Below are 21,655 nucleotides of genomic sequence, written 5' to 3' on the forward strand. Positions count from 1 at the left end.
CCAGTATTAACTCTCTAGTTATACAATATCTGTCAATTGTCCATCACTTCATTCTGGCATCCAACAGCCCAACAGAAACCAATGCTTCACCCACTAAATGACAGGTAAATTTTCCTGGTAATGGAGTGCAGGGGAGTAAACACACACGCCATGCACTGATACAATGGAGAGCATGCAGGAGCTCGAAACCTTACCTCTCTGGTTCATCTTTTCCAATGATCTGCTGGGCTTGTTTTGGTCGTGCCTGTTCTTGTGTCCTATCAGCTTCCAGTTCTTGTTCTAGGGAAGAGCTGGTGCTCCCTTCTCTACTCATGTTACTGCTACGGCCCGGACTGTTGTCAGCCGAAGCTCGACTCGGCGAGTCAGTGTTCTGTTTCAATGTCTGCAATTTGGCCAGCGGGATAATATCACAGTTCTGAGGCCGATGCCAGACAGTCCTCTGTGTGGTGGCATTGTAATAGTAAAACCTAGAGGTGTTGGGGTCAAAGAGCTCCCACCACTGATTTTCATTGGTGCGTTTTATCCGGACACCAGAGGGCGGATCCCAGACACATTCTCCAGTGGTAAGGTTAGCGTACATACGCTCCCGCGTTCGAGGCTCAATGATCTCCACCCATTCCAGCCTTGAAAAAAGAAAGATAAGAGCTTATAAAAGTATATACCTATGTATAATATATACATGTGCATACACACAGACACACACACACTGGCCTTTTAGAAATCAGAGTATCACTGGCTGTAGTTTCAACATTTCAACACTTTGCCAACTAATAGCTCCCCATTCGGTAGGACGGAGACATTTAAAAAACATTTTCCTTGTCAGGTACGAAAGAGAAAATGCTGGAAAATCTCAGCAAGTCTGGCAGCATCTGTAGGGAGAGTAAGAGCTAACGTTTCGAGTCCGATGACTCTTTGTCAAAGCTTTGTCAAACCCCGGGATGGAGGTCTGCCGCCATGGGGAACGAGCCCAGCGGGGGGCACGTGGCGGGCTGAGGAAGGGTTATGGCTAGTCGGCGGGGGAGGGGGGCGGGTAGCCCCCTGATCCGGCTGATAACCTGGAATGTAAGGGGACTGAATGGGCCGGTCAAGCGGGCCCGCGTGTTTGCACGCCTGAAGGGGCTGAAGGCGGATGTGGTCATGCCTCAGGAGACGCACCTGAAGGTGGCGGATCAGGTAAGATTGAGGAAGGGATGGGTAGGCCAGATGTTTCATTCGGGGCTGGATGCAAAAAATCGGGGGGTGGCGATCTTGGTGGGAAAGAGGGTGTCGTTCGATGTGTCGAACATTGTGACAGACAGTGGCGGTAGGTATGTGATGGTGAGTGGCAAGCTGCAGGGGGAGCGGGTGGTGCTGGTCAATGTATACGCCTCGAATTGGGATGATGCGGGTTTCATGCGGCGCATGTTGAGCCGGATTCCAGATTTGGAGACAGGGGATCTGATAATGGGGGGGGGGGGGGAGAATTTTAACACGGTGCTGAATCCGGCACTGGATCGCTCCAGATCTAGGACGGGTAGGAGGCCAGCTGCGGCTAAGGTGCTGAGGGCGTTTATTGACCAGATGGGAGGGGTTGACCCATGGAGGTTTGTGAGACCGGGGGCCAGGGAATTTTTATTCTTCTCCCACGTTCATAAGGCCTATTCCCGGATTGATTTCTTCGTTATCAGTAGGGCGCTGATTGCGAGAGTGGAGGATACCGAGTACTTGGCGATAGCCATTTCTGATCATGCCCCGCATTGGGTGGACCTCGAGCTGGGGGAGGAGAGAGACCAGCGCCCGCTTTGGCGCTTAGAGGTGGGGTTGCTGGCAGATGAGGAGGTGAGCGGGCGGGTCCGAGGATGTATTGAGAGGTACCTGGAGGCCAATGACAATGGGGAGGTTAGGGGAGAGTTGATCGCCATTCGGGCCCACAGGGAGAGGAGAGAGCAGAGAGAGCTCCCGTTTAAGAGGGCAGTGAAGAGTTTCAGATACCTGGGGGTGCAGGTGGCCAGGAGTTGGGGGACTCTCCATAAGCTTAATTTTACCAGGCTGGTGGAGCAGATGGAGGAGGAATTTAAAAGGTGGGACATGGTGCCGCTATCGTTGGCGGGTAGAGTGCAGTCCGTCAAAATGACGGTTCTCCCGAGGTTCTTGTTCCCCTTCCAGTGTTGGCCATCTTTATCCCTAGGGCCTTTTTTAGAAGGGTGACCAGCAGCATCATGAGCTTTGTTTGGGCGCACCCAGAGGGTGAGGAGGGTCTTCTTGGAGTGGGGTAGAGATGGGGGGGGCTGCCGTTACCCAATCTCTCGGGGTATTATTGGGCAGCCAATGTGTCGATGGTGCGCAAGTGGGTGATGGAGGGGGAGGGGGCAGCATGGAAACGGATGGAGAGGGCGTCCTGTGGAGATACAAGCCTGGGGACCCTGGTAACGGCGCCGTGGCCGCTCCCTCCTACGAGGTATACCACGAGTCCGGTGGTGGCGGCTACCCTCAAGATTTGGGGGCAGTGGAGGCCACATAGGGGAGAAGTGGGGGCCTCGATGGAGGCTCCGTTAAGGGGGAACCATAGGTTCGTCCCGGGGAACATTGATGAGGGATTTCAGGGTTGGCACAGAGCGGGCATCAGACAGCTGAGGGACCTGTTTATTGATGGGAGGTTTGCGAGCCTGGGGGAGTTGGAGGAGAAATTTGGGCTCCCCCCGGGAAACATGTTCAGGTATCTGCAGGTAAAGGCATTTGCTAGACGGCAGGTGGAGGGATTCCCTTCGCTTCCCGCGAGGGGGGTGAGTGACAGGGTGCTTTCGGGGGTCTGGGTCGGAGAGGGGAAGATATCTGATATCTGCAAGGTTATGCAGGAGGTGGAGGAGGCGTCAGTAGGGGAGCTGAAAGCAAAGTGGGAGGGGGAACTGGGGGAACAGATCGAAGACGGGACATGGGCTGATGCTCTGGAGAGGGTTAATTCTTCCTCCTCGTGTGCGCGGCTTAGCCTCATCCAATTCAAGGTGCTGCACCGGGCCCACATGACTGGGACGAGGATGAGTAGGTTCTTTGGGGGTGAAGACAGATGTGTCAGGTGCTCGGGGAGTCCAGCGAACCATGCCCATATGTTCTGGGCATGCCCGGCACTGGAGGAGTTCTAGAAGGGGGTGGGGAGGACGGTGTCGAGGGTGGTGGGATCCAGGGTCAAGCCAGGATGGGGACTCACGATTTTTGGGGTGGGGGTGGAGCCGGGAGTGCAGGAGGCGAAAGAGGCCGGTGTGCTGGCCTTTGCATCCCTAGTAGCCCGGAGAAGGATCTTGCTACAATGGAAGGCCCCCAAGCGTGGAGACCTGGATCAATGACATGGTGGGTTTTATTAAGCTAGAGAAGGTCAAATCCGCCCTGAGAGGATCGGTACAAGGGTTCTTTAGGCGGTGGCATCCTTTCCTCGACTTTCTGGCTCAACGATAGGGTACGGGGACAGTAGCAGCAGCAACCCGGGGAGGAGGTGGGGGGGAAGGGGGAGGGAAAAGAGGGAGGGGGGGGGGGGGGGGGGGGGGAGAAGAGGAGACGGGGAGACGATGATTTGTTTATTTATTTGTTTATTTAATTTTAATTTATTCTTAAGTTCTCTTGTTGTTTATTGGGGTTGGGGGGATGTGATACATGCGTTGATACGGTCTGGGGGGTGTTACAGTTATTATGGGTTATTTTGTTGCATTTCATTGTCGTTATATTTTATATTTTCTGTTAAAAATTCCAATAAAAATTATTTTTTTAAAAAAAGAGAGCAGAGAGAGAGGGAGAGGTTGGTGGGGGAGATGGTGAGGGTGGACAGGAGGTACACGGAGGTTCCGGAGGATGGATTGCTTGGGGAGCGGCGTAGCCTCGATGCCGAATTCGACTTGTTGACCACCAGGAAGGCGGAGGTGCTGTGGAGGAAGGCACAGGGGGCGGTGTATGAATATGGGGAAAAGGCGAGCCGGATGCTGGCGCACCAGCTTCGGAAGCGGGATGCAGCCAGGGAGATCGGTGGAGTTAAGGATAGGGGAGGGAACGTGGTGCGAAGTGGGGTAGGCATCAATGGGGTCTTCAGGGACTTCTACGAGGAACTGTATCGGTCCGAACCGGTGTCGAAGGTGGTGGGATCCAGGGTCAGGCCGGGCTGGGGGCTCGTATTTTGGGGTTGGAGAGGAGCCGGGAGTGCAGGAGGCGAAAGAGGCCGGTATTCTGGCCTTTGCGTCCCTGGTAGCCCGGCGGAGGATTCTTCTTCAGTGGAAGGATGCGAGGCCCCCAAGCGTGGAGGCCTGGATCAATGACATGGCGGGGTTCATTAAATTGGCGAGGGTGAAATTTGCCCTAACGGGATCGGTGCAGGGGTTCTTCAGGACGTGGCAACCAGGAATGACCTAATATAGGTCTACAAGATTATGAAGGGCATGGATAGAGTGGATGGGTAGGCACTCTTTCCGAGGGTTGAGGGGGTCAGTCACCAGGGGGCATAAGTTTAAGGTCCGTGGAATGAAGTTTAGAGATGTGTGAGGCAGGTTGTTTTACACAGAGGGTGATGAGTGCCTGGAACACGTTGCCAGGGGAGGTTGTGGAAGCAGATAGATTAACAGCGTTCAAAAGGCATCTTGACAAACACATGAATAGGATGGATACAGAGGGATACGGTACAAGGAAGTGCTGAGGATTTTGGCAAAGGTTGGTATTATGACCGATGCCAGCTTGAAGGGCCGAAGGGCCTGTAACTGTGCTGTATTGTTCTTTATCTGCTATTTGCCTCAACCTCTCTTGTGTGTTGGCGAGTTCCACATTCATACCTGTCTCTGGGTGAAGTAGTTTCTCCTGAATTCCTTATTTGAGTTACAAGTGGCTAATCCTATACTGATGGCCCCCGAGGTTTAGGTCTACTGCCAAGCGGAAACCCCATCTCTACATCTACCCTATAGAACACTCGCTCCTTTCTCGTCACCCCTCAGTGTTCTCCTTTCTAGAGAAAGTAGAGGGTTGAGTTTTCACTGCACTGTCGCGTGGAGGACTAGACTGGCCTCCCGCTATATCCCCTGGCTTTGTCTGATTGGCCAGTAAGAGGAAAGGAATGGCAGCACTGAGTGTAGAAGGACTGGAGAGGTTGGAGGTGAGGTGAGGTTGGGGGGGGGGGGGGGGGGGGAAGGAGGAGGAGAAATTCCATAGACAGCCAGCTGAAATCAAGGATGAAACAATGTCAAAAGATTTACCGTAGTTAAGTAATATAAGTGGTGCTCGCGGGGCCAATTTGGAGGAGTCTGATTTAAGGGGATTTTATTATGCACTGCAGCACAGGGAATTGTTATCTCAGCAAAGTGCATCCTTTATACACTCTCACTTTTAAAATGCTCCAGAGTTTTCCCAGACAAGACAAATCAGACAGGACATTGGCACGTCAGTGAAACAGCATGAAGAAATGTATCACAAATTCCTAAAAATGGTAGGAAGAGTGAAAAAATGTACCAAGATCAATTATAACATCAATAACAAATTATATTCATATCGTGCCTTTAATGTAATCAAAAGTCCCAAGGTGCTTCACAAGATCAAACAAGATATGTACCAAGCCAAATAAGGAGATATTCAGTCAGATGATAAACAAATTGAGTTACAGAATGTCTAAACGGTAGGGACGTGGAAAGGTGTGGGTGGGGTAGAATACCTACAATGCAGAAGGAGGCCATTCGGCCTTTCAAGTCTGCACCGGCCCTTAGAAAGACCATCCTAATTAAGCCCACGCCTCCATCCTTTCCCCGCAACCCAGTAACTCCACGTGACCTTTTGGACACTAAGGGGCAATTTAGCATGGCCAATCCACCTAATCTGCACATCTTTGGACTGTGGGAGGAAACCGGAGCACCCGGAGGAAACCCACGCAGACACGGGGAGAAAGTGCAAACTTCACACAGTCAGCAGAGCCCGGAATTGCTAACCACTGTACCACCGTGCCATGGATAGGTGTTCTAAAGTTTGGGGCTCAGGCAGCTGAAGACATGGCAACCAACAGTGCAGCAATTAAACTTGGGGATTCACAAAATGCAAGAGAAGTGCAAATATCGCGGGAGGTTGTGGGGCTTGGTGGTGATTACAGAGATACCGAGTGGCGAGGCCAAGAAGGGATTTGTTAGCTAGAATTAGAATTTTAAAATTGAGGCATTGTTTGATTATAAGCCAATTGAAGTCACTGAGTAAAAGGGTGGTGTGTCAAGGTATATATTGAGTCATACAGCACAGGAGGGAGGGCATTAGGTCCATTATGCCCCTGTGTCCATGATCTATCCGATTAGTCCAGCCACTTTTCCAACAGCCCTGTCCTTTTCAAGTAAATAACCAATTCCCTTTTGAAAGTTATTACTGAATCTGCCTCCATCACATCCCTGACTTGTGTTTTGTAGATGGTGGACAAGCTTTGAAGAGTCAGAAGGGGAGTTGGTTACTCAACGCAGAATTCACAGACTTTGACTTACATAAGAAATAAAAAGCAGGACCAGATCTTACGGTCTGTCATTTGTTGCAAAAATGTCTAACTTAATTGTTCATATGTTTTGGGGGAATAACTTTTATTTTGGGGGTTGAAATTTGGAGAAGTAAGATCAGGAGGCACCTGGTTTGGCAAGTTGGTAAACAGATAGAAATTAATTGCCATTCAAAGGGGTGGTCAGTGTTTATTTCATATGAACGTAATTGGAAGCGGAAAAAAATTAAACAATGGAAGGCCCCTTTCTGGTTTTCTTGGTGGAGTCGAGGGGCTGGATTCCCCGCAGCCCCGCTCCGAAATTACGTTTGGCACGGGGGCGGAGAATCAAATTTCCTGACGGAATCAGGCCCGGCGCCGAATGTCCGCGAATTATGCCGCGCGGCTGGGGGGCCATTGGTAGTGGCCCGCCGAGTTCCCGACGTCATGGAACTAACATACGATGGCCGGTCGGGACCCTTGTGTGGCGGCTGCGGTTGGGCCTCGGACACTTCCCTGTGGAATTGCAACATTGATCATTGATGTCCTGAGCTGAAATAACTGATCTCCACAACTATAACCATCTTCCTGTGTGTTTGGTACAACTCGAAACAGCGGAGAGTTTTCCGACTGATGTCAATTTTGCCATTGCTGCTCGAGGGTCACAGTCAAATGCTGCCTTGCTATCACCTTCACCTCTGCAATTCAGTTCTTTCCTTCACATTTGGACCAAAACTGTAGAGATCTGGAACTGAGTGGTCTTGGCGGAACCCAATCTGGGCACTGGTCAACAAGCAGGGTGTTGCTGTGCAATTGTCACTTGACTGTTGATGACACGGTCTATCACATTGTTGACCATCAAGAGTAGACTGATGGGGTAATTGATTGGATTGGATTTGTCCTGCTTTTTATGGACAAACCTGGGCACTTTTCCACATTACTGGGTAGACATTAGTGCTGGGTAGATATTAAGTGTTGTAGCTGTATTGGAACAGCTTGACTCGAAGTGTAGCTCATTCTGCAATGCAAACCTTCAGTCTTACACCCAGCATAATCTCACGAACCAAACCTTTGCCATATCCAGTGCCTTTGGTCGTTTCTTGATCATGTGGAGTGAATCTAATTTGTTGAAAACTGGCATCTGAATATTGAGGTCCTCAGGACAAGGCTGAGGTAGATCATCCACCTGACACTTCTGGCAAAAGATGTTTGGAAATACATACATAGATACATAGAAGATAGGAGCAGGAAGAGGCCTTTTGACCCTTCGAGCCTGCTCCGTCATTCATCACGATCATGGCTGATCATCAAACTCAATAGCCAAATCCTGCTTTCTCCCCATAGTATTTGACCCCATTCTCCATAAGTGCTATAACCAGCGCCACTTGAATATATTCAAAGTTTTAGCATCAATTACTTCCTGTGGTAATGAATTCCACAGGCTCACCACTCTGTGTGAAGAAATGTCTCCTTATCTCTGTCCGAAATGGTTTATCCTGAATCCTCAGACTGTGACCCCTGGTTCTGGACACACCCATCATTGGTAACATCTTCCCTGCATCTACCCTGTCTAGTCCGATTATAATTTTATACGTCTCTATGAGATCCCCCCTCATTCTTCTGAACTCCAGCAAGAACAATTCTAACCTAGTCAATCTCTCCTCGTCTGACAGTCCCGCCATCCCTGGAATCAGTCTGGTAAACCTTCGCTGCACTCCCTCGAGAGCAAGAACATCCTTCCTCAGAGAAGGAGACCAAAACTGCACACAATACACCAAGTGTGGCCTCACCAAGGCTCTGACAATTGCAGCAACCCATCCCTGCTTCTATACTCGAAACCTCTCGCAATGAAGGCCAACATGCCATTAGCCCGTTGCACCTGCGTGCTTACCTTCAGTGACTAGTGCACAAGGACACACAGGTCCCGCTGCACACTCCCCTCTCCCAATTTACAACCATTCAGGTAGTAATCTGCCTTCCTGTTTTTTTCTTCCAAAGTGAATAACATCACACTTATCCAAATTATACTGCATCTGCCATTGGTTTGCCCACTCGCCCAACCTGTCCAGATCTTGCTGTAGGATCCCTGCATCCTCATCGCAATTCACCCTCCCACCTAATTTGGTATCATCTGCAAACTTTGAGATGTTGCATTTTGTTCCCTCATCCAAATCATTAATATATATTGTGAATAGTTGGGGTCCCAGCACCGATCCCTATGGTACCCCACTAGTTACTGCCTGCCAATTTGAAAAGGACCCATTAATCCCGACTCTTTGTTTCTTCTCTGCCAACCAGTTTTCTATCCATCTCAATATATTTCCCCCAATCCCATGCACTTTAATTTTGCCCAATAATCTCTTATGCGGGACTTTGTCAAACACCTTCTGAAAGTCCAAATATAGCACATCGACTGGCTCCCCTTTGTCAACTGTACTGGTTACCTCTTCAAAGAATTCCAACAGATTTGTCAAGCATGATTTTCCCTTCATAAATCCATGCTGCCTCTGACTGATCCTGCCACTACTTTACAAATGTTCCGCTACAAAGTCCTTGATAATGGATTCAAGCATTTTCCCCACTACCGATGTTAGTCTTACTGGTCTATAATTCCCTGATTTCTCGTTACCCTCCCTTTTGAATATTGGAGTGACGTGAGCTACCATCCAGTCTGCAAGGACAGTTCCAGAGTCTATAGAATCCCGGAAGATGACCACCAATGCATCCACTATTTCCAGAGCCACCTCCTTAAGCAGTCTGGGATACAGATTCTCAGGCCATGGGGATTTATCCACTTTCAATCCCATCAATTTTCCCAGCACCATTTCTCTACTAATGTTGATCTTCAGTTCTTCCTTCTCACTAAACCTTTGTCTCCAACATTTCTGGTATCTGATATGTGTCCTCATTTGTGAAGACAGAACCAAAGTATGTGTTCAACTGCTCAGCCATTTCATTGTCCCTTATTATGCATTTCCCCTGTTTCTGTCTGTCGGGGGCCTACATTTCTCTTCACCAATCTCTTTCTCTTCACATATCTATAGAAACTCTTAGTGTCAGTCTTTATGTTCCCCGCAAGCTTCCTTTCATACTGTACTTCAATCTAATACTGCAGTCTATTTTTGCACTAACATGCTGATCATCATGTTTAAGATAATGATGTTTGGTTAGTTAGTCAATTGGCCATCGTCAGTCACAAATACACGTAACAGGACTGCCGAGCTTAGTTTTGATCTGTTGGTTGTGGGATTGCTTAACCCCGTCTGGAGCATGTTGTTTCCACTGTGTAACATGCATGTAGCCTTGGATTGTTGCTGCAACAGCTTGGCATCTCATTAATTTACTGCCCATCCCTAATTCATTTTGGGAAGGCAGTGGTAAACCCCTTTCTGGAATTGCTGCAGACGATCCATGTGGTTTTGATCTAACTGGGGAGTTTTCTCGGCCATTTCAGACGGCATTTCAGAGCCAATTCAAATCTGACATCATATATAGGTCAGACCTATAAGGTTCAAGAAGGCAGATTTATTTTCCTAAAAGGCATTGGTGAACCAGATAGATTTTTGGCAATGATCTGATAGTTTAATCACCACTGTCAGGAAGCAGAGGTCGTTGTAATCTATGTTTGGATTACAAATCAGTTTAATTTAATGTTTTTGTGGAACAAAGGGTAAAACTCCAGTCAGATTAATGTTAAACAAAGGTGTTTGCATGTATGGGGGTTTTGGTTTCAGTTTAAACTGTATCGGTATTGTGCTTAGAGAGTTTACAACATGAAAAGTAACAAGCACATTGAAGAAAGAATCTGTTGTTTAGCAACCAAAGGCACCTTCAGGGCAGGAAGGCTTTTTGAGGTGAGTTTTATCTGAATTCATAACAGTTGGAGCTCAGCAGTGAGAGAGAAGGTAGCTCTCACAGCCCTGCTAGAGCAGGAAATAATGGGCAAGAAAGCTAGTTCCATAAACTACATAATGAAAAGAGAGGTTTCCATTAAGATTGAAGTAAAAAGCAAACAGGAACTGGAGTTTGAGCAGTTACTGCTCACTGAAGTTAAAGCCAGAACCGGGAAGAGCAGAGCTGATGAGATTGGCTCAAGAAATGGCAGATATCTGAAGCAGACGTAAGGTTTGGTGTCCTTATTTCCAATTTTTGAAACAATAGTATTCTGTTGGGTACTGAGGGATTGTGTGAAAGTTTGTGCCTATTCAAGACAAAGGAATACTGAATGGAGAGTTGGGAATCCTGGAGGCAGACCCTTGCTGAAATCAGCTGAGGGAAAGCACTGTTAGCAAGAAGATTCTAAAGCGCATGTTTAGAGTGGAGTTTGGAAACATTCTTGTGACAATCATCTGGGGTCGGGGGGGGATTCCACGAGAAATCTACAGAAGATTGCCACAGAAGATCCACAAAGCATCTGCCACTCGGTTTCAGAGTGGGGTGCATCTGACCACAATTAGCCTGTTGGTACAGGGACAGAACAGGGACTGTGTTTCCTGAAAAACTCATAGCAAAAGATATATTTTGTAAACTGTGTTATTCTTAAACTCTGTGTACATTTGTGAAGATAAGTGGGAATGGAGTAGTATTGCATTGTAGTCATAAATGTTTAATAAATGTTTTTTGTTGTTGTTAAAAACTAATAGGCAGTCCTGTGTTTCTCTTCATCCATGTTTTTGGGGGAAAAAAAGAGAGTAAATATTATTGTCATTTGAGGCAGGGTTCCATTCTGGGACCTTCCCGACAAGAAGTAACCTCAACTGGGATTATAACACCACCATTACAGATGTTTGTTTTTCTCAGCCAAGACGGCAGGAGAATTTTCTTGTGCTTTCTGGATTCGTGCTGTGGTATCATTTCCTTCCATCCGAGAAGGCAAGTTGTTTCATCTCTAATCTGAAAAGCAGTACCTCCAACTGCGGAGCACACCTTCAGACCTGCACCGCATCTATATTCTGCGCTGAGGGCAAGGGAGTGCGGCGTGAAACCACACCTTATGTATCAGACTGCTGCCTACTCAGGCGAGGCAAGGCCGGCAGTAAGCCCGATTAGAATAATTCAGCCTCCAAAATGAAACAACCCTATTTAATACATTCTAGCCATTGATAACACAATACGAGTTTAGGATTCTGTGATACTGCAGTAGCTCTGGACTCCCCACACAGGGGGAAGGGACGGCAGTGGCGCTGGTCTCTCACACAGGAGACAAACATTGATATCAGGACGGTGAGTCACGCTCATGGCTCTCACCTGCAGCTCAATCATTTAAAGGATTATAAGAAAATGGCACAGAGATAATCTAATATGCAAAGGAGTAAGAGCACAAAGATGTTTTTAAAAACAGCGTGAGACCAGGATATCCTGCAATTAAATGGTGACCTCCAAGTCAATAACAATGCTAATTCACCCACAATCAATCTCCCCTCACATGGAACATTAGCTAAGATTAAAGAGCTACATCACGATAATACATAGTTGACAACTCATCTTTACACAAAGAAAGAAACAAATAATTTGAAGCAAGGGATTTACAAGTGTATTAGGTGGAATCTATTAAAGGCCCAGTTAAGTAGGCAGTACAGGCCAGGAAAGAGGGTACCAGGTTAGAGGATTTTCAACGGGGAAAGCAGTACAGGGCTGCAATTTGCCTGTGTCCAGATTAGAGGGGGAAATATTAGCCAGGTCATCATTCAGGGCACATGTCTAAGTGTAACTGGGATGATGACGGGAGCAGAGTTTGCCTTCTACTGACCAACAGCCCTTGCTATTCACTTCCAACACTCAATAATTAAATAATGGCCACAGGTGAGGTTCCCAGGAGTCAAAGGACTGGATATTCCCAGGTGTGCCGTGATCCCAATTTGGGTTGGGAACCCAGGAGTGATTGTGGTGGGACGTTGGTCGAAATCTTCCTGGAGGCAACCAATTAATCAGCACCTCTGGGAGCCCAGTGAAGTGGGTGGCACAATAGAAGAGTTTGCAGAAATGTTCAGCTGGCAGCTCTGCAAGAGAGAGGTGAATGATGCTGCAAATAGGCAGGAGACACAGGATAGATTCAACACCAAGCTCAACATCTTGTGACTGAGAGGCGAGTCAAGGGGTATGGTGAGTTGGGACCAATATCAGATCAGCCGTGACCATACTGAATGGCGATGGATCAGATTGGAGGGGCCGACTCCTGCTTTTATTTTCAATGTTCTTCTGTTGAGACAGCGAGGGTAGCTCAAAATGCAGGCGCTTGCTGCAGCACTGTGAAAAGTGCAAAATCCCTCATGGCCACAGTTGTCAGATCACTCCAGAGTGGAGTGAGAATTTAGGTTCAGAGGAACATTCTTGGGCAGCACGGTAGCACAGTGGTTAGCACTGTTGCTTCACAGCACCAGCGTCGAACCAATTCCCGCTCGGGTCACTGTCTGTGCGGAGTCTGCACGTTCTCCCCATGTCTGCGTGGATTTCCTCCGGGTGCTACGGTTTCCACCCATAAGTCCTGAAAGACATGCTGTTAGGTGAGTTGGACATTCTGAATTCTCCCTCTGTGTACCTGAACAGGTGCCGGTGTGTGGCGACGAGGGGATTTTCACAGTATCTTCATTGCAGTGTTAATGTAAGCCTACTTGTGACAATAATAAAGATTATTATTATTAATGGTCGGCCATTCAGCCCCACGAGCCTGTTCTAATTAGATGACTTATCTATACTTGGACTCCATTGAGATTAACTCCCTTGATACCCAATAAAAAACTATTGTTGCACTATCAATTACGACGAGACGAGAGTAGAATGTGATTGAGGCTTTATTACACAGAGATGTGTGGCCTCCTACAGCAGCTGGCGAAATGGCTGCTGTTCGGAGAGCACACATATTTATACTCCGCCTACTGGGCGGAGCCAGCAGCCAGGGATCTACCCCCATACCTGTAGTACAGGGGCCTTACCGTAATACCCATATATACAGTATAGTATAAACAGTGGTGACTACCACATTCACCCCCATGTTAAAGGTGAGCCCAGCGGGGGCGGTGGAAAACTATATACATAGATTGGTTTTAAAATTACAGTGAATGTTACAAATTAGACGATCGGGCGCTTTAATCTGTCGTTGAGAGTGCCGCAGTGCTGGTGGCGACTCAGGCATCGGCTTGGTCTTCGGTGACTCCGGGAGCATGTCAAAATCCTCTTCATCCCCGGGTGGGAGCAAGGGGAGGACGGATTGTCCTGGAGTGGGGGCTGAGGTGGGGTGCGCTGGGTGTGGGGACCCAGCTGGTGCTAGGTCCCCGAGGGAGATTGTGTCTTGGCGGCCGTCGAGGTACGCTACGGTACTGCGGGTTGGCGTGGAGTAGCTGTACTCTCTCAACCAACGGGTCCGCCTTGTGGCGTCGCAAGTGCTTGCGAAGGAGAACAGGTCCTGGAGCTTCCCCCACGTTGGGAGCGAAACCCCGGAGGTGGACTTCCTGGGGAAGGCAAAGAGACGCATGGGGGTTTCATTAGTCGTGGTGCACAGGAGCGACCAAATGGAGTGAAGTGAGTCAGGGAGGGCCTCCTGCCAGCGGGAGGCCGGGAGATTTCTGGACCGTAGGGCCAGCTGGACGGCCTTCCAGACCGTCCCTTTCTCCCACTCCACCTGCCCATTTCACCGGGGGTTGTAGCTGGTCGTCCTGCTCGAGGCAATGCCCCTGTTGAGCAGGTACTGGCGCAGCTCATCGCTCATAAATGAGGATCCCCGGTCGCTGTGGACGTAGGTAGGGAAACCGAACAGGGCGAAGATGGTGTTGAGGGCTTTGATGACGGTGGCAGACGTCATATCGGGGCATGGGATGGCGAAGGGGAATCGGGAATACTCGTCGGCCATATTAAGAAAGTACGTGTTGCGGTCGGTGGAGGGGAGGGGCCCTTTGAAGTCCACGCTGAGGCATTCAAAAGGGGTGGGAGGCCTTCACCAGGCGCGCACGGTCTGGCCGGTAGAAGTGCGGTTTACACTCGGCGCAGACCTGGCACTCTGATGATAGCCCTGACTTCCTCGATAGAGTAGGGCAGATTGTGGGCCTTAATGAAATGGTAAAAGCGGGTGACTCCTGGGTGACAGAGATTGTCATGCAGGGTCCGGAGTCGGTCTACTTGTGCGCTGGCACATGTACCTCGGGACAGGGCATTTGGGGGGCTCGTTGAGCTTACTGGGGCGATACAAAATCTCGTAATTGTAGGTGGAGAGCTCGATCCTCCACTCAAGATTTTATCATTTTTGATCTTACCCCGTTTTGTGTTGTTAAACATGAAGGCGACCGACTGTTAGTCAGTGAGGAGAGTGAATCTCCTGCCGGCCAGGTAATGCCTCCAATGTCGCACAGCTTCAATGATCGCTTGGGCCTCCTTTTCGGCGGAGGAGTGCCAAATTTCAGAGGTATGGAGGGTGCGGGAAAGAATGCCACGGGCCTACCTGCCTGGTTGAGGGTGGTGGTCAGAGCGACGTCTGATGCATCACTCTCGACTTGGAAGGGGAGTGTCTCATCGACCACGTGCATCGCGATGTCGGCCTTGATACGGTTGAAGGCCTGGTGAGTCTCGGCCGTCAGTGGGAAAGTGGTGGATTGAATGAGTGGTCGGGCCTTGTCCGCACAGTTTGGGACCCACTGGGTGTAGTACGAAAAGAACCCCAGGCATTGTTTGAGGGCCTTGGGGCAGTGGGGAAGGGGGAATTCCATGAGGGGGCGCATGCGATCGGGGTCGGGCCCTAGAACTCTGTTCTGAACCACATAGCCGAGGATGGCTAATCGGTTCGTGCTGAATATGCACTTCTCCTTGTTGTAAGTTAGGTTGAGGAGTGTGGCGGTGTGGAGAAATTTGGAAAGGTTAGCGTCGTGGTCCTGGTGGTCGTGGCCGCAGATGGTGGCGCTGTCCAGGTACCAGAAAGTGGCCCGCAGCCCGAACCGGTCAACCATTCGGTCCATCTCCCGTTGAAAGACCGAGACCCCGTTGGTGACGCCGAAGAGAACCCTAAGGAAATGGTAAAGGCGGCCGTCTGCTTCAAACGCAGTGTATGGGTCCGCCTTACGGATGGGGAGCTGGTGGTCGGCAGATTTCAGGTCCACTGTAAAGAAGACCCGATGCTGTGCAATCTGATTGACCATATCAGATATGCGTGGGAGGGGTACGCGTCGAGCTGTGTGTACCAATTGATGGTCTGACTGCAGTCAACGACCATCCTGTTTTTCTCCCCGGTTTTCACCACTACCACTTGGGCTCTCCAGGGGCTGTTGCTGGCCTCGATAATACGTTCCCGTAGCAGCCGCTGGACTTCCGACCTGATGAAGGTCCTGTCCTGGGCGCTGTACCGTCTGCTCCTGGTGGCGATGGGTTTGCAATCCGGGATGAGGTTTGCAAAAAGGCAAGGCGGGTCGACCTTAAGGGTTGTGAGGCCGCATATAGTAAGGGGTGGTAGGGGCCCGCCAAATTTCAGGGTTAGGCTCTGGAGGTTGCACTGGAGGTCCAGGCCGAGTAGCACTTGGATCCCCCGGAGTTGTTTGGCTGCCGCGCTGCGCAGGCATGGGGTTGGCTGGGGGTGGTCGCTGATGCGGTGGCCGCTGGCGGGGTCCACGATGCACAGGAGGGGTGGGCCGTGCGGTCGGGGGCATAAGCCTGTACGTTACGCGAGGCGACTGTGAGCGAGAGCCCTAGTTTCTTGGTCATGGCGAGGTCCAGCGTGGCCCCTTCTAAGAGGCGCTGGCAGATGTAGTTCGACTCTATGCCCGTAACGAACGCGTCTTTCATCAGCAGGTTCGAATGTTCAGTGGCTGAAATGGCCTGGCAGTCACAGTCTCTCACCAGGGCGAGCAGGGCGCGCCAGAAATCTTCCACAGACTCACCGGGAAGTTGGCGCCGCGTGGACAGGAGGTGCCTGGCGTAGATCTTGTTGGTTTGCTGAGCGTAGTTCTCCTTCAGTCACGCCATGGCCTCTGGGTAGATAGGCGCGTCCCGGACGAGGGGGAAAACGCTGGAGCTCAGCCGCGTGTACAGAATCTGGAGCTTCTGTGCCTCTGAGATTGGGTCTGTCGCAGACCCGATGTAGGCTTCAAAGCAAGCTAGCCAATGTTCAAAGTCCTTTTTGGCGTTGTCTGCTTGAGGATGCAGCTGCAGGCGATCCGGCTTGATGCGGAGGTCCATCTCTGAAAAATCTCTGTGTAATAAAGTGATGCACTATCAATTACGACGAGGCGAGTGTAGAATGTAATCGAAGCTTTATTACACAGAGATGTGTGGCCTCCTACAGCAGCTGGCGAAATGGCTGCTGTTCGGAGAGCACACATATTTATACTCCGCCTACTGGGCGGAGCCAGCAGGCAGGGATCTACCCCCGTACCTGTAGTACAGGGGCCTTACAGTAATACCCATATATACAATATAATACAACAGTGGTGACTACCACAACTATTAATACAGGAATATACTTGTAACAGTCCCAATGAGAATTTCCTTGACTTTCATCGGTATACTCGTCACTTAACTCTCGAATAAATCAATCTTGCCAGAAATGCTTAAAGATTAGAGGGCAGCAACCTGAGGTTAGATTGAACGTATGCGGCACTGATTTTAAAATGACAATATGGGTGGTCAGCTGCATTGGGCTGGTAAATGTTAAGCAGCTAATAAACGTACGGCTTTCGCAGGAGTGTTGTCTTGGGCAGGACCTGAAGGGAGCTCTTTAGGAAATGAAGCTGCGGGGAACTCAAACCAGATACTTCAGCTATCAAACACATTTGTGCTTTTTTTCACTAGTTGACTGATGACTGACATTTTGTATGGCGGATGGGGGAGTGGGGAGGGCAAACAACGAAACTCAAAAGCAATTCATAACAGAGTGTTTAATGTAAGTGGATTGAATATGATGAAATTTGCTGGCAGTGGAGGGAATAACAGGTATGTTGCGTTTCAAATCATACAGTCTATATATTTTTAATATCAATTGATGAGAAAGAGGCTAGTAATTTTAAATTCTATTACTGCCTGTTGCGGGCTGTCCAGCTGCTTGTCTCCCAGCTGATTTGTTTTTGCTTGGTTGAAGACGATACACAGCGCTGTCTGGTATCAAAATGTCACTTCAAAGGCATTCTTCTTTTGCACTTATGGCAAAGCATGTGGAAACTCCTCACAGACCACTTGCTTTACTTTAAATTGATTGATTCCAGGACAAGGGTTCAAGTCACATGTTTCAATGGGCTTTGGTCTGGTATTTGGTTGTAATTCAGGAATGATTGAAGGAGCTTCAATTAAGGAAGACACCCTATCAGCTTCCTGTATTCCAGTTTTGAACTTCAGGAAAGGTGCAAAGGATAAATCACAAGATGATAGTTTCAGGTGAAATATCCCTCTTTGGCTCATCCACTCGGGAATATGTGAATTTTCACCCCATTCCAGCAGCTAATTAGTTCTCAAACTTTTCTCCACTGAGAGCTATTCACCGTCATTCATTGTGGGAAGAACGAGGGCAGCACGGTAGCATTGTGGATAGTACAATTGCTTCACAGCTCCAGGGTCCCAGGTTCGATTCCAGCTTGGGTCACTGTCTGTGCGGAATCTAAACATCCTCCCCGTGTGTGCGTGGGTTTCCTCCGGGTGCTCCAGTTTCCTCCCACAGTCCAAAGATGTGCAGGTTAGGTGGATTGGCCATGATAAATTGCCCTTAGTGTCCAAAATTGCCCTTAGTGTTGGATGGGGTTACTGGGTTAAAGGGATAGGGTGGAGGTGTTGACCTTGGGTAGGGTGCTCTTTCCAAGAGCCGGTGCAGACTCGATGGGCCGAATGGCCTCCTTCTGCACTGTAAATTCTATAATAATCTATGATAAACCTTCCTGACTTTAGTCCTAAATTTGCTTTTTATTCATTTGAACCCATGTTCTCCGTTCTTGCTCTCAATTTAACACAATTTTCCACAGAATTTCCAATCCCATCTGCCTCTGCGATCGCACGTTTGCGGCAGAACGCTGCCAGTTCTTCCCCTCCTGTTCCCATGTGGATTTGGACACAACCCTTTCTGGTTAGATAAAAAGCCTCTTGTATAAGTTTCATGTCACAGATTGGTCTAGGTTTGTATTAACAAAATAATTGCTACAGTTTCACAACCATTATTCTTGTACGTAAAGAGGTGTAGATACACATTCTTAATCAAATGAATCATGCAGTATTGATTTCTTGCTACTGTCCGATTCTGCTTTTGATAAACCCGATGCTTAGCTAATATCCCAGCTAATGCAGTCTCACAACTATGTTTATTATTTCATCACCTGAACAGTAGGAGGATACAAGGGGGCTTGTCAATGAAGTGAGTTAATTACAGTATGAAAGGTTCATATTTAACCCCTGGTATTGCACACAGGACCATAGGAGAAGGCCCCTTGAGCCTGCTTTGTCATTCAATTAGATCATATCCATCTGTGCCTCAACCCAATTTACCCACATTTTCTCCACTGCCTGCTATTTTTACTCAAGCAGTGGTGGCTGGGTTATTTAACCATCGCCTGGTACTAAGCAATGACCAGTCACAGGTAGTAAATATCCGTGCTTGCGAGAGTAGGATTGAACACCTGACCCGATTCCAGCCTACGGACATTATAGCTAAAGGCATCATTCCAGCCAAGGTCAGATAACTCACACAGACAACACTGTCTGTACATTGCACCATTACACTGAACAATAACCTGCTGATCAAAAGAGATCATTTCAAGCATTGTGAACTGTGACAAATCCAGTCGTGAAATTTGAAGGGCATCACAAACCACAATTTGTAAAGAAAGAGCCGGAATTTTCTCTTACCATGTCGAAGCACTTTCTGTTTCAGTTTCCAGTTGCATGTCGTAAGACCTGAAAGAACATTAATTTCATAAAGTTATTAATTGCCACAACAATTTTTCAGCAACTATTACAATTAATCCTTTCATCGGATGCAAAGACTTTACCTTTGACTAAATACAGTAATATACCAAATATGGCCACGCGGGACATGGAATTCCCCACCTAACACCACAGTGGGAGCACCGTCGCCCATTCAAGAAGGCCCAGTACCATTACTTTTGGACAGACAACAAAGTCAGCTTTGCCAACATCATCCTCAGCACCGTATGACCATATGACATAGGAACAGAGTACGCCATTCAGCCCATCAAGCCTGTTCTGCCATCTAATGAGATTATGACTGATTTGATATAATAGCCAACATAGAAACTATTTTGATTTCAGTGAATGTATTGAGATTTGTTCTTGATTTATCAGAACCAGAACTCCTAGTCCCAAGTGGGTTCATGTTGATGAGAGGCGATACATAGAAGATAGGTGCAGGAGGAGGCCTTTTGGCCCTTCGAGCCTGCTCCACCATTCATCACGATCACGGCTGATCATCCAACTCAATAGCCAAATCCTGCTTTCTCCCCATAGCCTTTGATCCCATTCTCCCCAAGTGCTATATCCAGCAACCTCTTGAATATATTCAAAGTTTTAGCATCAACTACGACCTGCGGTAATGAATTTCACGGGCTCACCACTCTTTGTGTGAAGAAATGTCTCCTTATCTCTGTCCGAAATGGTTTACCCTGAATCCTCAGGCTGTGACCCCTGCTTCTGGACACACCCATCATTGGTAACATCTTCCCTGCATAGTCCTGTTATAATTTTATGAGTCTCTATGAGATTCCTCCTCATGCTTCTGAACTCCAGCGAGAAAAATCCCAACCTAGTCAATCTCTCCTCATATGACAGTCCCGCCATCGCTGGAATCAGCCTGGTAAACCTTTGCTGCACTTCCTCGAGAGCAAGAACATCCTTCCTGAGAGAAGGAGACCATGCACACAATACTCCAAGTCTGGGTGCCTGGAACTCGATGCCGGAGGAGGTGGTGGAAGGAGGGACGATAGTGACATTTAAGGGGCATCTTGATAGATACATGAATAGGATGGGAATAGAGGGATATGTAGAAGATTGTAGTTTAGTCAGGCAGCATGGCCGGCACGGGCTTGGAGGGCCGAAGGGCCTGTTCCTGTGCTGTACTTTTCTTTGTTCTTTGTGTGGCCTCACCAAGGCCCTGTACAATTGCAGCAACGCATCCCTGCTCCTGTACTCGTAACCTCTCGCAATGAAGGCCAACATACCATTAGCCTTCTTTACCGCCTGCTGCACCTGCATTCTTACCTTCAGCGAATGGTGCACAAGGGCACCCAGGTCCCACTTCACACTCCCCTCTCCCAATTTACAACCATTTAGGTAGTAATCTGCCTACCTGTTTTTGCTTCCAAAATTAATAACCTCACACTTATCCAAATTATACTGCATCTGCCATTGGTTTGCCCACTCACCCAACCTGTCCAGATCTTGCTGTAGGGTCCCTGCATCCTCGTCACAATTCACCCTCCCACCTAATTTGGTATCATCTGCAAACTTTGAGATGTTACATCTTGTTCCCTCATCCAAATCATTAATATATATTGTGAATAGTTGGGGTCCCAGCACCGATCCCTATGGTACCCCACTAGTTACTGCCTGCCAATTTGAAAAGGACCCATTAATCCCTACTCTTTGTTTCCTCTCTGCCAACCAGTTTTCTATCCATCTCAATATATTTCCCCCAATCCCATGCACTTTAATTTTGCCCAATAATCTCTTATGTGGAACTTTGTCAAACGCCTTCTGAAAGTCCAACTATACCACATTGACTGGCTCCCCCTTGTCGACTGTACTGATTACCTCCTCAAAGAATTCCAACAGATTTGTCAAGCATGATTTTCCCTTCATAAATCCATGCTGACTCTGACTGATCCTGCCACTGATTTCTAAATGTTCCGCCAGAAATTCCTTGATAATGGATTCAAGCATTTTTCCCACTAACGATGTTAGGCTTACCGGCCTACAATTCCCTGCTTTCTCTCTACCTCCCTTGTTGAATATCGGAGTGACGTGAGCTACCCTCCAATCTGCAGGGACAGTTCCAGAGTCTATAGAATCCCGAAAGATGACCACCAATGCATCCACTATTTCCAGAGCCACCTCCTTAAGCAGTCTGGGATGCAGATTCTCAGGCCATGGGGATTTATCCACCTTCAATCCCATCAGTTTTCCCAACACCATTTCTCTACAAATGTTGATCTTCAGTTCTTCCTTCTCACTAAACCTTTCATTCTCCAACATTTCTGGTATCTGATTTGTGTCCTCTTTTGTGAAGACAGAACCAAAGTA

General features: G+C 48.4%; 1 protein-coding gene across 7 annotated transcripts in view; it reads right to left on the reverse strand.

Moving 5' to 3' along the window:
• The window catches only part of arhgap39 (Rho GTPase activating protein 39), a 632,129-nt gene that overhangs the window by 383,101 nt on the left and 227,373 nt on the right, over positions 1-21,655 (reverse strand). For all 7 annotated transcript variants that reach the window (XM_038798609.1, XM_038798606.1, XM_038798607.1 and 4 more), the window contains 2 exons: positions 19,247-19,294; positions 195-623 (listed from right to left, as the gene is read on the reverse strand). In XM_038798609.1, the coding sequence (XP_038654537.1) occupies positions 195-623; positions 19,247-19,294 (477 nt within the window). The remainder of the gene's footprint in view (positions 1-194; positions 624-19,246; positions 19,295-21,655) is intronic.

The sequence above is a fragment of the Scyliorhinus canicula genome, chromosome 5 (genome assembly GCF_902713615.1).
Source record: "Scyliorhinus canicula chromosome 5, sScyCan1.1, whole genome shotgun sequence".
Taxonomy (NCBI): domain Eukaryota; kingdom Metazoa; phylum Chordata; class Chondrichthyes; order Carcharhiniformes; family Scyliorhinidae; genus Scyliorhinus; species Scyliorhinus canicula.